The 16,313-nt window shown below is 38.6% G+C and overlaps 1 protein-coding gene across 1 annotated transcript in view; it reads right to left on the reverse strand.

Annotated features, from left to right (window-relative positions):
• Positions 1 to 5,486: 5,486 nt before the first annotated feature.
• LOC139447239 (ankyrin repeat and MYND domain-containing protein 1-like) overlaps positions 5,487 to 16,313 on the reverse strand; it is a 56,128-nt gene continuing 45,301 nt past the window's right edge. Inside the window, exon 18 of the mRNA XM_071228499.1 lies at positions 5,487 to 6,849. Coding sequence (XP_071084600.1) covers positions 6,691 to 6,849 — 159 coding nt within the window. The 3' untranslated portion in view covers positions 5,487 to 6,690. The remainder of the gene's footprint in view (positions 6,850 to 16,313) is intronic.

Below are 16,313 nucleotides of genomic sequence, written 5' to 3' on the forward strand. Positions count from 1 at the left end.
ACAAGTACAATTTATTTTCATAGATTGAGTTGTCGTGAACAAACATATTTCAAACATCTATGAAACTAAAATGTTGTAGATATTAAAATAGTTGCTAGGTAATGTATACACATTGAAATATATTTGTAATGGTACACAAGGAAATACTGACTGTCACGTTTATAGTCCGGATGCTTAGAAACATTACTCACAGCTTGGAATCCATTGCACAAAGTGGTCTTAGAGCTACGACTATCGAAAATTATGTTAAAGTATGGGAGTTACGATCACCTTAGTGCTAAGATCACTTAGTGCAAGTGGGCCCTGGTCTAGGTAAGGTGAGGTGAGGTGAAATTTGGTTTAACGTCGCGTCCAAGATTATTGCACTTATATAGCAACGTTCCCTAGTCTAGGAGTACGTCAGGGTGCACTTATTGGACCAGGGTGAATACAGTTTAACATTTCCTGCTATAGTTCAGGATGTGTTTATGAAATAAACAATACCCATTCTAACAGTACTATTGAACTCCGAGACTACAGTGCATCACTGATGCTGACTCATGAAGATATTCCTGATGGGGGAAATGTGGTAGGCTTTGTCGGAATCAAAAACTGCCATCATTTGTGAAACTTGGAAAGGTAAATACTTGTGAGAAGTGTGACTGCCTACTGACTCAGGAGCAATAGGTACAATATTACACTAGTAATGTAACACATATATATACCATACAGTAGAAACAGACAAGCTACAATACACTGGCAATAGAGTGAGTGTGGTTTTTACGCCTTTTTGCAATATTCCAGCAATATCACAGCAGGGGACACCAGAAATGGGCTTCACACATTGTACCCATGTGGGAAATCGAACCCAGGTCTTCGGCGTGACGAGCGAACGCTTTAGCCACAAGGTTACCCACCCCACAACCCTCACTGGCAATATGACACAGTAGAAATAGACTGTACAATACACTGGCAATATAACAGATGTCATGATATTCCAAGAAAGGCAGGGAATAACTATCAATATCATGGACTTGGCGTGAACAAGCTGGCACAGAAGGCAATGACCAGAGTGTCGGTTCAATCAATACAATCTGGACAATATGGACAATATGGACAATCTGGACACTTGGGAAGATGAGGATGAGGATGAGGAGGAACCTACTGGGCCATGGGAATACTGGATTAGTGGCATCTACAAAACAAAGACTTAAGAACATCGAGAAAAAACATTTTATTAATAAATGTTGATATCTCAAAAAAATCTTTGGGCGATCTCACACTTCTTGAACTCTCTGTCGGAGGTTTCTAGGTGTCAGTATTAAGCATACAATAGAAGGGTCTGTGGTCAAAGGTGTCTGAGCACGTTCATATAATTTCTACTGATATAACATATTTCACATCATAAAATTGTCTCACTATGATAACATCAAGTGGCTTTATCATGGGTGTATAACAATCAACATACTCTAAGGAAGGTTATATGGTCAAGACTCAAATGATGACTATAAAATATATAGACTGTCTTTAGGCTCTTCGAAGAGTCAGCCTTGCCGCGATGTAATACTGGATTTTCCGGTCTATTCAGTGATCATGTGAGAAAGGATGTGCTAAAGGACAAAATGGCTACTTTCAAACTCGCTGTCAAATATGTCATGGGTCATCATGATTATACAAAGTTTACATCCTCGAACCAGTAGGTTACTGACAAAATGGGAGTCAAGCGATGTGCAGATGGTTTGCAACGTCTCGAGGAGATCTTCCCAGATCTGCTCCAGAATTGAGCCCATTTTGTAAGGATACGCGCCCTATTCACATGGTACGGAAGATGTCACAGAGAGGCAGTTGATGAGATTGATTCGCATCTGCTTGTGGTACTCCCACAGAGAAACAGTGGATTTACTGTATATCGCCATCTATGAAGCAACCCCGCCTATAATGCGACCCCCCTGTAAATAAAATTACATCGTATCCCTTCAGCAAATTGAGTTAAACGAATGGCGATAACCAGTGAACTTGGTCAATACAAATTTAAAATTTGAGATAAAAGAGATTTATTGACATGGTATTTCTGTTGAAATTGGAGGACTATATCTCTACCATTGATATACTGATGGCTTCTGAATTGCGTGAGTTTGGTTTTACGCCGGTTTTAGCAATATTCCAGCAATATCACAGCGGGGGACACCAGAAATGGGCTTTACACATTGTACCCATGTCGGGAATCGAACCCGGGTCTTCGGCGTGACGAGCAGCCCTTTAACCACTAGGCTACCCGACTGCCCTAATGGCTCCTGAAACTAGTTTAGACAGCAAACCTCTGGTTGACACATCAGTTGGTGATCCCTCCTAGATCTTTGCTGATAATACTATAAAATATGTAGTATGTCACTAATAAAACTTGAAAGGCCTCCGGGACAACATAAGGCACACACCTATAAACTGGATCTAGATAGGATGGTGGTGAGGCACAGATGTCAGCAGTGTAGAAGGATTTGGAGTGAGTGAGTATGGTTTTATGCCGCTTTTAGCAATATTCCAGCAATATCACGGCGGGGGACACCAGAAATAGGCTTCACACATTGTACCCATGTCGGGAATCAAACCCGGGTCTTCGGCGTGACGAGCAGCCCTTTAACCACTAGGCTACCCGACTGCCCTAATGGCTCCTGAAACTAGTTTAGACAGCTAACGTCTGGTTGACGCATCAGTTGGTGATCCCTCCTAGATCTTTGCTTATAATATTATAAAATATGTGCTATGTCACTAATAAAACTTGAAAGGCCTCCAGGACAACATAAGGCACACACCTATAAACTGGATCTGGATAGGATGGTGGTGATCAAGGCACAGATGTCAGCAGTGTAGGAGGATCTGGAAGGATGGGATGAGGCTGTAGTGCTGTGTCTAGTGTAAGTCTGTGAGAAGCAAAGTAGGACTGGCAAAAACGATCGATAATCGGAATTATCATTGATGGGAAGAACTATAAACGATTATCGATATGAAATTGTTGTCGTCGATAATAACTTACATAAACCACTGCAATGAAATAAAGTTTACATTTACCAAAACAGACTTGATTTTTGTCATGTCAATTGACGAAGACAGAGAGCAACTGTTTTTGTTACATCTCAAATGTCCACAAAGTAATCTATGCATAAATGTGTCACTGCTCACCGGTGGCATGAAATATGTTGATTTCTTTCAGGACTTTATTGCATATTTGGTTAAAGTTGCTTCTCTTATTATTTATCGATATTTAACCGATATTTAGTTAGCGATTATCGATCTCTATGATCTGTGTTGCTAGCCAGCCCCAAAGGAAAGGAGTCACACCAGTGCTGATACGATATATTTGTTCAATCTGGCCCTTGGTCTCATGAAACGAGTGATGTTTGTGCTGATGTTTCTGTGACCATTAGACATGACCATTAGACATGACCATTAGACATGTCCATTAGACATGACCATTAGACATGACCATTAGACATGTCCATTAGACATGACCACTAGACATGACCATTAGACATGACCACTAGACATGACCATTAGACATAACCACTAGACATGACCACTAGACATGACCATTAGACATGACCACTAGACATGACCATTAGACATGACAGATCAATCATCTGACAATCCACGTAAAAGGATTTACAAATTACTCCATCAATCGTTTCAGCACTAGCTTCCAACATCCATAGCTCCATACCTCTCCATACCTTAACACACTTACATCACGTGCAGCACTGACATCAGTATAAGTGTTAGATTCAGCAGAATGGGTACAAAAATATAAAAATATAATACTTTCTTGGCATAATGATTAGAACCTACCGAGTAAGGCAAACTAGGCACACAAGTAGGTAACTGTAAAAAGGTTGGGGACAAGTCGTAAAAAGGTTTGGGACAAGTTGTAAAAAAGGTTTGGGACAAGTTGTAAGAAAATAGCATGACCAAGGCACGATTAGGGGCATAAAATGATCAATAAGTACATAAGATTCTATACGATGGGTAATAAAGGGTCAATGGTACAACTTATAAATATCACAACACGTGACAACAAGGTTTGGGACAAGTTGTAAGAAAATAGCATGATCAAGGCACGATTAGGGGCATAAAATGATCAATAAGTACATAAGATTCTATACAATGGGTAATAAAGGGTCAATGGTACAACTTATAAATATCACAACACGTGACAACATATGCAAGTAAGTTCAAATACAGCTAAATGACTCAATTATTACATTTGTAACAAAGTACTTTTCATTTTCATAATTGAAAGATTTTTTGTTACAATATTCACCATATATTACAAACATCGGTGATAAAATCTCGTGAATTTCCTCATTTCATCTAATTGTATAACAGAGTTGTCCAAAAAATATTTGTCAAAAGTCATACTATTTTTGTTCTAATTTCAGGTTGTTTTTGTTGGTTGGTCCCATAAACCAACTAAAAAAAATTAAGGCCTAAAAACTGGTGAATTTAAATTTAAAAAATGCAAATGACTCGATAATGAAATTGGTCACACAGTCCTTTTCATGTTAATTACAAGTTCTTATACTGAATATTATTTATTAATTTCATACATTACTTCATTAGTCCTGGACAGTCCCTGGAAATCTAGTGGTGTATATAAAAAAGCAGCATTTCAACAATAATTATTGTCTACACATGTAAAAATATAAATTGTCCACAATTATTTCATATACAAAAAAACATGATAAAATCATATATAAGTTCCAGCAAAATCGAAATAATATGAATATATGAGTAAATATTAATATATTATAAAATAACATAAAATGCATGGTTTTGCAACTAATTTACAATGTAAAAATAATACACAATTTGTATCGGTATATACATAAATATAAGACATAGAATGTTCGACGAACAATATATATAGTGTATTATAAATATTAACACTAATTACACAGTAGGTTGTAAACATATAGTTTGCCACCTCGGGGGGCAAAGGTTTGGCTTCGCTTGTTCCTGTGTTGGGAAGCAAACCCAGTCCTTCAGAGTGACAAGCTAACACTTGCACCACTCGACCACCACACCACCTGCCCCACTTCAGTAGTTTCTGGTTTCTGGAACTGGACTGAAGTTTGGCTGAGATGGAAACTGAAATACCTCAGTGTGGATCAATATCTGTTTTTGTTCATTTATCATGAGTGAGTGAGTGAGTGTGGTTTTTCGCCGCTTTTAGCAAGATTCCAGCAATATCACGGCGGGGGACACCAGAAATGGGCTTCACACATTGTACCCATGTCGGGAATCGACCCGAGTCTTCGGCCTGACGAGTGAATGCTTTAACCACTAGGCTACCCGACCACCCCTCATTTATCATGAAGTGTTTGGAATGGTTGGTTTAGTGGAACACAGGGCCGAAACTACCATTATCTCAGAAAAGCAATTGCATATCCCTAAAAAAAGCATAATATTTATTGTCTAACTTGAAAATCGGAATCTTTACGCAAACGGATGTGGTTGGGGTGTGGGTGTGGGTGTGGGTGTGTGAGTACACCTTTATATAATGGGGTAAAGAACTTTAAATTAAAAAGGAGATGAATGCTATTAATTAAATCGGGAAAAAATTTACGTTTGGAAATGATTACTATCAGCACCCTGCTTGTGGGCCTGCACATGGCCGAGGAAGATAACATGATCTTTTTATTGACAGCTTCACTCATTTAGTCACAATTCTATCTAATCTACAGTTAGACTACGTCAAATTTCAAAACGAAGTATGACAAAATTAAATGCTAACTCTTTGGTGCAAGCAGACATATTTAGTGAAGTGGCCGGGATCGAGTTTAATCTTTTCAAGAAAACACTGATTAAACATATTATGGTGCTGTCTGTGCTCAACTATTGTATTGTATTGTAACATCATAATATGTGTACTTTGCTCGCATACATGACAGACAGTGTGTAGCACGGCTACTTTGTAAGCCAACGTACGAGAGCACCCAACATAACATAGAGCAAGCCTTGCAAGGTTTAGTTCTACACCCTACGCCAATATCATGATGTCACACTGTATAATGTAACGAAAAGATACGACGTCTCAGTCGGTAGGGCTGAAATGATACATCGGTGCATGGTACATCGTGAGTTTTCATGTGACGATACGATACACGATACGTTTTTTTCTGTATCGATACAAGACGATACACTTGCTGAAATAAATTACAAACTACTCGTTTAAAGATATAGTAAAGTGTGTTGTAATTAGCGTTTCAAATTCACTACTAAAAATATCCCCTACAAACATGTGTCTACATTTGGATTTTCCGTTTCAAACTGCTCTGAAATATTTATTGTCAAGACGTTTCCATGTGATTTGACGTAAATATGCATGATACGTATTGTATCGTGACATATGTATCGGGACCTTTGTATTGTGATATGTCTCATATCGTGACCTTGCTGTATCGTTTCACCTCCGGCAGTCGGCTACAAAAAAGCATCCTGACCAATCATACCGGTACAAACTGGCATGGGTTTATACAAGACTGCAACTGGCCAATAGGAAAACCATATTTCATGACAAGTATTGATTATTATTTTAGTGAGGTTGTTCATCCTTGTTTCAATAAGGTTGTTTATCCGTGTTTCAATAAGTTTGTTTATCTGTTTAGCTGAAGTTACAAACGATTGTAGAAATATAACCCCGGTCGTTTGTAGCCTCAGCTACACAAAGCTGTAGTTGTCGATGAAGGCGCCGGACTGATCCCTCCCGGGGCTGGTGTCGCGCTTGTTACCGGACTTGACAACTCGCTTGTTGTACATACTACCCCCGGGGTACAGGCGGGGCCCCTTGGCGCTGTGACTCTGCCCGTGAATGGGGACCTGGAAATAACCCACAGAGACAGAGATGAAAAAAACAGGATATAACAGCAAGATAGAAAATTGCAAACAAACAGAACTATTTTCAGGGAAAATCCAATTGAAACTGAAATGTTTAGAAACATTTTGAATGACAGCAAATTAAGGAATGAAATCTAAGTGAGCGAGTATTGTTTTACGCCGCTTTTAGCAATATTCAAGCAAAATCACAGTGATGGACACCAGAAATGGGCTTCACGCATTTTACCCATGTGGGGAGTCTTCAGGGTCATCTATCTAAAGCAATGGTAGTCTTGTTTTGTGCAGATACATGTATATAAATAAACTGCAAGTGATTCCATGGCATTTGATTGGTTAACCATGCAATTCATTTTTTCATTTATGTTTTTTATGTCTTTCCTGACTGGCTGATAATAGAATGGCCGGGGCTAATAGAATTGGGTACATGTATATAAATAAACTGCAAGTTATTATATATATTATAAATATACTGCAAGATAGGCTAACCATGCAAACAATTTTTCATTTATGTTTCTATCAATCCCAAAATATCAGGCCACACCCACTCATGGACTAGTCTTTCCTGATTGGCTGATGATAGAATGGGTGGGGCTTGTGTTGCATTATTGCGCAGGATGTCACCAATTTTGTACTATCTACATTTTTGTGTGTTAATGATAAAATAAGCAGTCTGTGAAGTTATTATTGTTGACATATTTATGAATAAATATTTACTTCAATATCTTTTTATATTTATTTTCATTTCCAAAAACTGTGAAGTTATCATTGTTGACATATTTATGAATAAATATTTACTTCAATATATGTTTTTATATATATTTTCATTTCCAAAAATGATTTCAAAAGGAAAAACGCAAACCAAAAGTATGTGTGTAAAGAATCATAATTCAGTTTCAAACAATATTTGTTTTGTATCATATTTATTTTTCACCAGACCATAAAAAAAAAATCTATCCTAACAATACCGTTTTTCTTAATTCTGATATATTTACAGTTGCAACAAAGCCCAATTTACCTAGTTTATTTTAGTATTGGCCTCAACAATATTCGGATTTTATGGTCAAAGGGTATCTGCTGACCAATTTGGTTGGGCTGGTCCGAAATAAAAAATAAACTGCATACATGTAGCTCAATATTTTTTTTAGAGATGGATAGATTAAGATGACATTTATGGAAAAAGTGGGAAAAATTCAAAATGAACATGACTTGAATCTTGAAAATAACTTGGGTTTATTCTAGTTTCATATCATAAAATGTCATTTTCGTACAACACTAATTCTGTGTATTGTGTAGTGTATGTATCACCACTCCCTCATCCTTTCTGCATCCCCCATCACTCCTCCCCCTCCCCCTACCCTCCATCGTGCTGTTGTGTGAGGTAGCATGTCAGGATAGCACAGTGCCCCTCACACAGTTCTCACTCCATCATCTGACTGCTGTGGGTTACGAGGTCGTCATAACATCCTGTTTATCTCACACATATAATCACAGTACAATCTGGGCCACACAAGTCAAATGTTACATGCTAATGACAACAGAATAAGGATATATCCTCGCCCTACACTGTGCGATTGTCAGTAGTTTCAACGTTAAAGTGTAATAGCAGCCAATCCACTGTTTAGGGCTGGGACGAGTCCAAATTTACTACCCAGCAAACCACCCCACTGTTACCCGACCCTACCCGGGTACTTGCTGTTGGTCTCAAGAGATGGGTACAAATGTCCGATTGGGAATAATTTGACCATAGCCCTGGCTAAATAGAGAATCTCACCCTCGTGTCTTTTGATATCAAATATATCAACACGAGTTGATAAAAGTGGAAAAAATCCGAGGCTTGCCAAGGATCTTTGCCACTTTTATCAACGAGTGTTGATATATTTGATATCAAAAGACACGAGGGTGAGATTTTATTTATCATCCAACATCATTCTTTCAACTTTTTCAATTTGTAGACAGTAGTTAGGAGTGTCTTCAGTGTAAAAAGTACTGCAAACAGCTTCAGTAGCAGAGCCATTAGTGATGTCATTTGATTGTGACGTCATGGTAACCAGTGATGTCACAATGGTCTGCAAAGCATTGTGATGTTATTTCATTGCAGCGATATCTACACTGTAGATATCACTTGATCTCATCCAAGGATATCTCCTGTGGGAGCCAGTTTTGGATGATAAATGTATTTAGAGACTCATGCATACACTGAAGTTGACTGAAGTTTTACCTCTATTCAAACATATAAAGTCAGAAGGAATGCGAACATTAGTCACTTATAGTGTACCCGGTAACCATGGAAGTTCTAGATAATTTTTGCCAATAAACATTTTGTCCGAGTACCGTAGTTCCCCGTCCCAGCCCTAACGCTGTTCCACAACACATAATGTTCAATATGCATGTCAACGGTTTAGGGGAAATTTGGAAAACTGGAGTATTGCAGACTATGGCGTAAAACAACATTCACTCAAGCACCAACGGGAGAAGATTTCAAGCTCTGTTCAAGTACATATCAGGTCTAGTTTTGAAAAGCTCTTAAGGACAATAACCCTATAGTGGCTCCTGATACAGCTAAGGGATGCAACTCTGCACAGCAGTTACACCTTACAGTGCTGGATCAGCCAAGCCCAGTAATAATATGGATGTGCCCTTCAACAATTAACAAACTGTAAATAAATTTAAAGCACTTATCATCACAGTTTATAAAGTACTTTTCCAATTTATGGAAACAGAGAAAAGATAGTTTTCACACTGGTGTGTTGTCTTATCAAATATGTCATCTCTCCGCTGCAGACGGAGAATATTAGGCAGGTTTGTTTGTTTGTTGTTTAACACTGCACTCAGCAATATTCCATCTATATGACGTCAGTCTGTTAATAATCGAGTCTGGACCAGACAGTCCAGTGATTGACATCATGAGCATTGATCCAATCAATTAGGGATACGATAACATGCATCAACCAATTCAGCGAACCTGACCACAAGCATAGTCGCCTTTTTACGGCAAGCATGGCTTGCTGAAGACCTATTCTACCCAAGATCTTCACAAGTCTGTTAGGCAAATATTCTGTGTGAAGACATTAATTACCTTCATGTTAAAGTGTTCTGACAGGGAGAAAAAATTGATTTATCGTCCAAAACTGGCTCCCACAGGAGATATGCTTGGATTAGATCAAGGGGAGGTAACTCTTAGACTCCTTGAAAATAACTCTTCCTTTTCAGTTTTTTGTCTCATTCCTTAACAACATCACTTTTTTTTATGTCCATGCTCATGCAGTATGCTCACACTTCAAGAAAGGGGGATTTGAATTAGGGAGGGAATAAATTGGCAAAATTGGGTGAGAAGCAAATTCAAAAATTAATATTTGTGCTTGATAAAAGGTTTGAAAAGCTTTCGTTTGTGTGACATAAAATCTTTCATAATCAACATCTCGTTAAACAATAAAAAACATGTGCTAATACAGGATATGAGTTTAGATTCTTTTGCAAAATATATGGTGGTAATATATTTTAACAAGAAAAATATTTAGGACGGTTATCTAATATTGGACGTTACATAAGTACATTACAAAATATGAAGTTTTAGTAACTTAATAATTAGACAATGGTATTAATGATTATATTATCAATGACAAACGTTAAGAGTCAAATGAACACAACCTTGAACATAAAGTGACAAACACTCTGTCACTGTTTGGTTTGTTTGTTTGTTGTTTAATGCCGCACTCAGCAATATTCCAGCTATATGACGGCAGTCTGTAAATTGTCTGAGCCAGACAATCTAGTGATTGATATCATGAGCATCGATCTACACATTTGGGATACGATGACATGCATCAACCAAGTCAGCGAGCCTGACCACCCGATCTCATTAGTTGCCACTTACGACAAGCATGGGTTGCTGAAGACCTAATCTAGCCCAGATCTTCACGGGTCTCTCTGACACATTTGGTCTACTCATAGAGATATGCATTATGACAAGCATTTCACAGGCAGACAGTACAACTTCAACAAGCTACACCCCCTGTCTGACCTCCCCTGTCTGACCCCACCCGTCTGACCCCGAGCGTGTCCCAGGCGAGGGGGTGACCTGGACAGGCTGACATTCCATTTCCTGTGTCCCAGTAGCATTATTGTGATGAACGATGTCATTACTCTCATATTGTTGTCTACGGCTTTTTGTGTTGATGATTGAATAACCAGTTTGTGAAGTTATTTAATATTGTTGTCTTCAGTTTTATGTGTTCATTAAATAAGCAGTCTGTGAAGCTATTTAATATTGTTACTTATCTATTCACAAGAACCACGGACCTCCCACAGGCCCATGCAAGAACTGACTTCACTGTTATGTTTGTGGAAGTACAAATGGGAAAATAAAAACGTGCACAATTATCATAAACATATAATGATGGCGTGTGTGATTGTATTAAAAATTATATTGGGTTAACAGGGACCATCATAAAAAGATGACAAACTATAAAGATGACAAACATCAAAGATGACAAACTTTAAAGATGACAAACATCAAAGATGACAAACATTAGAGATGACAAACTTTAAAGATGACAAACACTAAAGATGACACACATTTAAGATGACAAACATTTACGATGCCAAACATTAAAGATGCCAAACATTTAAGATGCCAAACATTAAAGATGCCAAACTTTGAAGATGACAAACATTAATGATGCCAAACTTTGCAGATGACAAACATTAAAGATGACAAACTTTAGCGATGACAAACTTTGCAGATGACAAACATTAATGATGCCAAACTTTGCAGATGACAAACATTAAAGATGACAAACTTTAGAGATGACAAACTTAGAAGATGACAAACATTAAAGATGACAAACATTAAAGATGACAAACATTAAAGATGACAAACTTTGAAGATGACAAACATTAAAGATGACAAACATTAAAGGTGACAATCTTTAGAGATGACAAATTTTAAAGATTTGGGGAGCATCATATTTCTGTAGATAATATGTCGGAAGTGTCATGTGATTAATCCCACTGTAGTTGTGGTCCAATGTATTTGAAGGGTACACTACCTAGTTTATGTCTTCATCTGTATGAATGAATATACCATATTCGACGTAATAAGCGTCCCGACGTAATAAGCAACCCTTCCTATCGATCAATGTACACAAGACTTAGATTTAATCGCATATAATACGCACTCATGTGCTATATGCACCCTTAATTATGGGCAATTAAATTGGAAAAATATATCTGTCGTATATAAACAGTTCAGGCTGTCAGCTTAAACCACAAAATTAACAATCTTTCACCAAAATAATATTCTAATAAGAGCCCCCTATTTCTAATTTTGAGAGCGCCCTGGGTGCTTATTATGTAGAATACGGTATTGCAAAATGATTTCTAAGTGTTATTATACAATACTGATACAGTGTATTATCAAGTTCTTAGCACTGAATACCTAGAAGGAAAACTGAACTATGTACACCTGTTAATTAAAATAATTAAGTCAGGGTTATGCTGTTTTCAACACATTGTTGGTAATCTCTACAGAATGTGTAGTATCGAAACAATGTTAACAGATTTGGAACTTCTATAAAACTGTCTACACACAAACTGGAGAGATAAGAAGAAGGTTTGTCTGGGCCTGACATCCCGTTGAACCATGTGACTGATTGGCTGACATCTGACTCTGTGTGGAATCTGGGGTAGAACAGGGGCCAAGTACCCCATGCTTGTCTATCTGTGGGGATTCAAGGTCACAATAGGTCCCAGTACCCCATGCTTGTCTATCAGTGGGGATTCAAGGTCACAATGGGTCCCAGTACATGCTTGTCTATCTGTGGGGATTCCAGGTCACAACGGGTCCCAGTACCCAAGCTTGTCTATCAGTGGGGATTCAAGGTCACAATGGGTCCCAGTACATGCTTGTCTATCTGTGGGGATTCCAGGTCACAATGGGTCCCAGTACCCCATGCTTGTCTATCTGTGGGGATTCAAGGTCACAACGAGTCCCAGTACCCCATGCTTGTCTACCTGTGGGGATTCAAGGTCACAACGGGTCCCAGTACCCCATGCTTGTCTATCTGCGGGGATTCAAGGTCACAATGGGTCCCAGTACCCCATGCTTGTCTATCAGTGGGGATTCAAGGTCACAATGGGTCCCAGTACATGCTTGTCTATCTGTAGGGATTCCAGGTCACAATGGGTCCCAGTATCCCATGCTTGTCTATCAGTGGGGATTCAAGGTCACAATGGGTCCCAGTACCCCATGCTTGTCTATCTGTGGGGATTCAAGGTCACAATGGGTCCCAGTACCCCATGCTTGTCTATCTGTGGGGATTCAAGGTCACAATGAGTCCCAGTACCCCATGCTTGTCTATCTGTGGGGATTCAAGGTCACAATAGGTCCCAGTACCCCATGCTTGTCTATCTGTGGGGATTCAAGGTCACAATAGGTCCCAGTACCCCATGCTTGTCTATCTGTGGGGATTCCAGGTCACAATAGGTCCCAGTACCCTAGCTTGTCTACCTGTGGGGATTCAAGGTCACAATGAGCCCCAGTACCCCATGCTTCCATGGAATACTCCCAACATTCAAAGGACAACTTCCACCAAATTTAGCACAGTGATTTACTTGCAAGTCCAAAATGTCCTATTACAACATCTAAAATTCTTATAAATTACGAAAACTATTTGAACTTTGTAACACAAAGTCAATTCAAAACTTCGTTCTTGTTTTCGTTTAAGTTGTCATGATCTTGAAATTGAGCATGGGCGTCACTTCAATATACCAAGAAACTTAAACTGAACTGAAAATGAATTCTACTTTCTTTCAGTGTGTCCAGCATACATAAAGATAAGGCAACTATACATTAACACCACGTCTTATCTTCATCCTAACAGGCATAAATTTAACACTTTGATGCCATCGCCAAACTCTAACATCATTACAAAGTCAGCAAAATAAACGTATGGTTAACTGCAATTCCGCCTGTACCATAACGCTTGTACACAAAGGCCTGAGGCCCTGAGATAGTGAAATAAATTGACTGAATCTCCCAGCGCAAGGTGTTAGTACTGGTGTTAGTACGAGTGCAGCACACGGAGGGTTACAGTGGAGTCTTCCTACCAGACCTGACCTGTATTAGCTGGTTATACATTAGCCTGAAATACAAATGTCAGGATTAATGGCGGTGAGCTAGGTCGGGTCTCACCCACAGAATACAATCCAATGTCGACATTAAGGAACACCTGCTTTGAAGCTTTGAAACTATCACTTACCATCATGCAGTATTTGATAAGTATTGTGGTGAACCACTGTTATGGCCCTGTCACACATTTGTCACGAACTTGTCGTTCATTCATGTCACACGTGTGTCATAGACTTGTCTTACGCTTGTCACAAATGTCACACACTAAAGCCATACATTTATTACTCACTTGTCACACATTTATCACACACTTGTCACACATTTATTACTCACTTTTCACATTTATTACTCACTTGTCACACATTTATCACACACATGTCACACATTTATTACTCACTTGTCACACATCTATTACTGACATGTCACACATTTATTACACACTTGTCACACATTTATTACTCACTTGTCACACATCTATTACTCACTTGTCACACATTTATTACTCACTTGTCACACACTTGTCACACATTTATTACTCACTTGTCACACATTAATCACTCCCTTATCACACATTTATTACTCACTTGTCACACATCTATTACTCACATGTCACACATTTATCACTCACTTGTCACACATTTATCACACATTTGTCACACATTTATTACTCACTTGTCACACATTTATTACTCACTTGTCACACATTTATCACACACCTGTCACAAATTTATCACACATTTTTCATACATTTATCACACACCTGTCATACATTTATCACACATTTGTCATACATTTATCACACATTTGTCACACATTTGTCATACATTTATCACACACTTGTATTTAAGATTGCATCGGTTACCAACAGAGACTACGACATGTATTATTGCATGAGTCACAAACACACTCAGACAGTGTTACAGCAAACGTCACGAGGGGTTAAGCTAGGACCAGGATATCAAACTAGTTTCTAGTTTCACCAGATAAACAACTTCCTGGTGTGCAGCTGTGTCCGGAGACTGATTACTCTACAGTGTATCTAGAGCCTGTATACTCACACCACATTCGCTGTCCGCCGCACAGACATCTTGCTATATCATTGCCAAGTTTAGGACAAAAAGTTATATTTATTGCCAAGTTTAAGACAAAAAGTTGAACAATCTTTCCTCATTATTTCCTTGGGTATTCTGGCATGGAGGGAGATATTACTCTCTAGTTTTAGTTTACTGTTTCACGATGGATGTATTTAGAAGCCAACTTTACAATCTACACCATTGTTGAGTCAGGCAAATTAGAGAGTGAGTTGGGTTTAACGCCGCTTTTAACAGTATTCCAGTTATATCACGGCGTGTCAGCTCAATGTGGGAGGAAAGTCTGAAGTGATGCAGGCCTAAGATGTTTTCCACTTTGGTGAAACCCACGAGGACGGGTATGGTGCTGACAAACCTAGAAACAAGGTGATCGGGATTCAAACCCACAATCATAGGTTTCTGGTGTGCCCAAGGGACGCAACTCTGCACAGCGAATCGCGGCGCCTTAGATGATGGGGCCACCCATGCCCCCGTCAAATTAGGACTGGTCATTTATGGACTGCATCTATTTTGCTGACCCCCATATCCCCATTTATGTATTTTTTCATGTCCCCAAATATGTACAAAAAATTCCTTTATCCTCCCCCATTCCCAAATAAAAATAAATGACCAGTCCCTAAGTGCATGAGTACCAGCATGTCGCCGAGCCCTAACTCGAAGCTCTGCTGGAATTAGGCCAGAGGATATTTTCCAGCTATCCTGCTCAAATAGCGGAGGTGAAATCAGATATACAAACTTTTTCATTTCCATCTCAAGCAGGCAAAACAGCATATTTTCAACAACAACAAAAATGTTTTGCTCCAATTAACATCCTTAAATCTATTGACGAAGAGTAACCTCACTGCCAGACGGTTCTTGTAGTGATGCTTCATAGAGTAATCTCCCTTGGAAAATACACCATGAACAGACTTAAACCAAACCAGCAATAACAATGTTTTTAATCCTTTGGCAACTCAAGCGCCTATGTGACCTTGAACAACTTGGACTAACTCTTTTAATAAATCTTTACCAATTCCATTTTACTAAATTTAAAAAAGAAGACTTCACCCAAATTACTGATATGTTCCAGTTCATAAAAATATTTAAATATATTTATACAATATGTCAGTGGTCCTATTCTAGTTGACACCCTCTTATTTAGAATTACGAATATGATACATGAGTTATGATACAAGCAGTTAATATTGCTGATATACAACAAGTCTATATTAGCCAATTAGCTTCTC

The sequence above is a fragment of the Haliotis cracherodii genome, unplaced genomic scaffold (genome assembly GCF_022045235.1).
Source record: "Haliotis cracherodii isolate W230 unplaced genomic scaffold, xgHalCrac1.p SCAF_7, whole genome shotgun sequence".
NCBI classification, from domain to species: Eukaryota; Metazoa; Mollusca; class Gastropoda; order Lepetellida; family Haliotidae; genus Haliotis; species Haliotis cracherodii.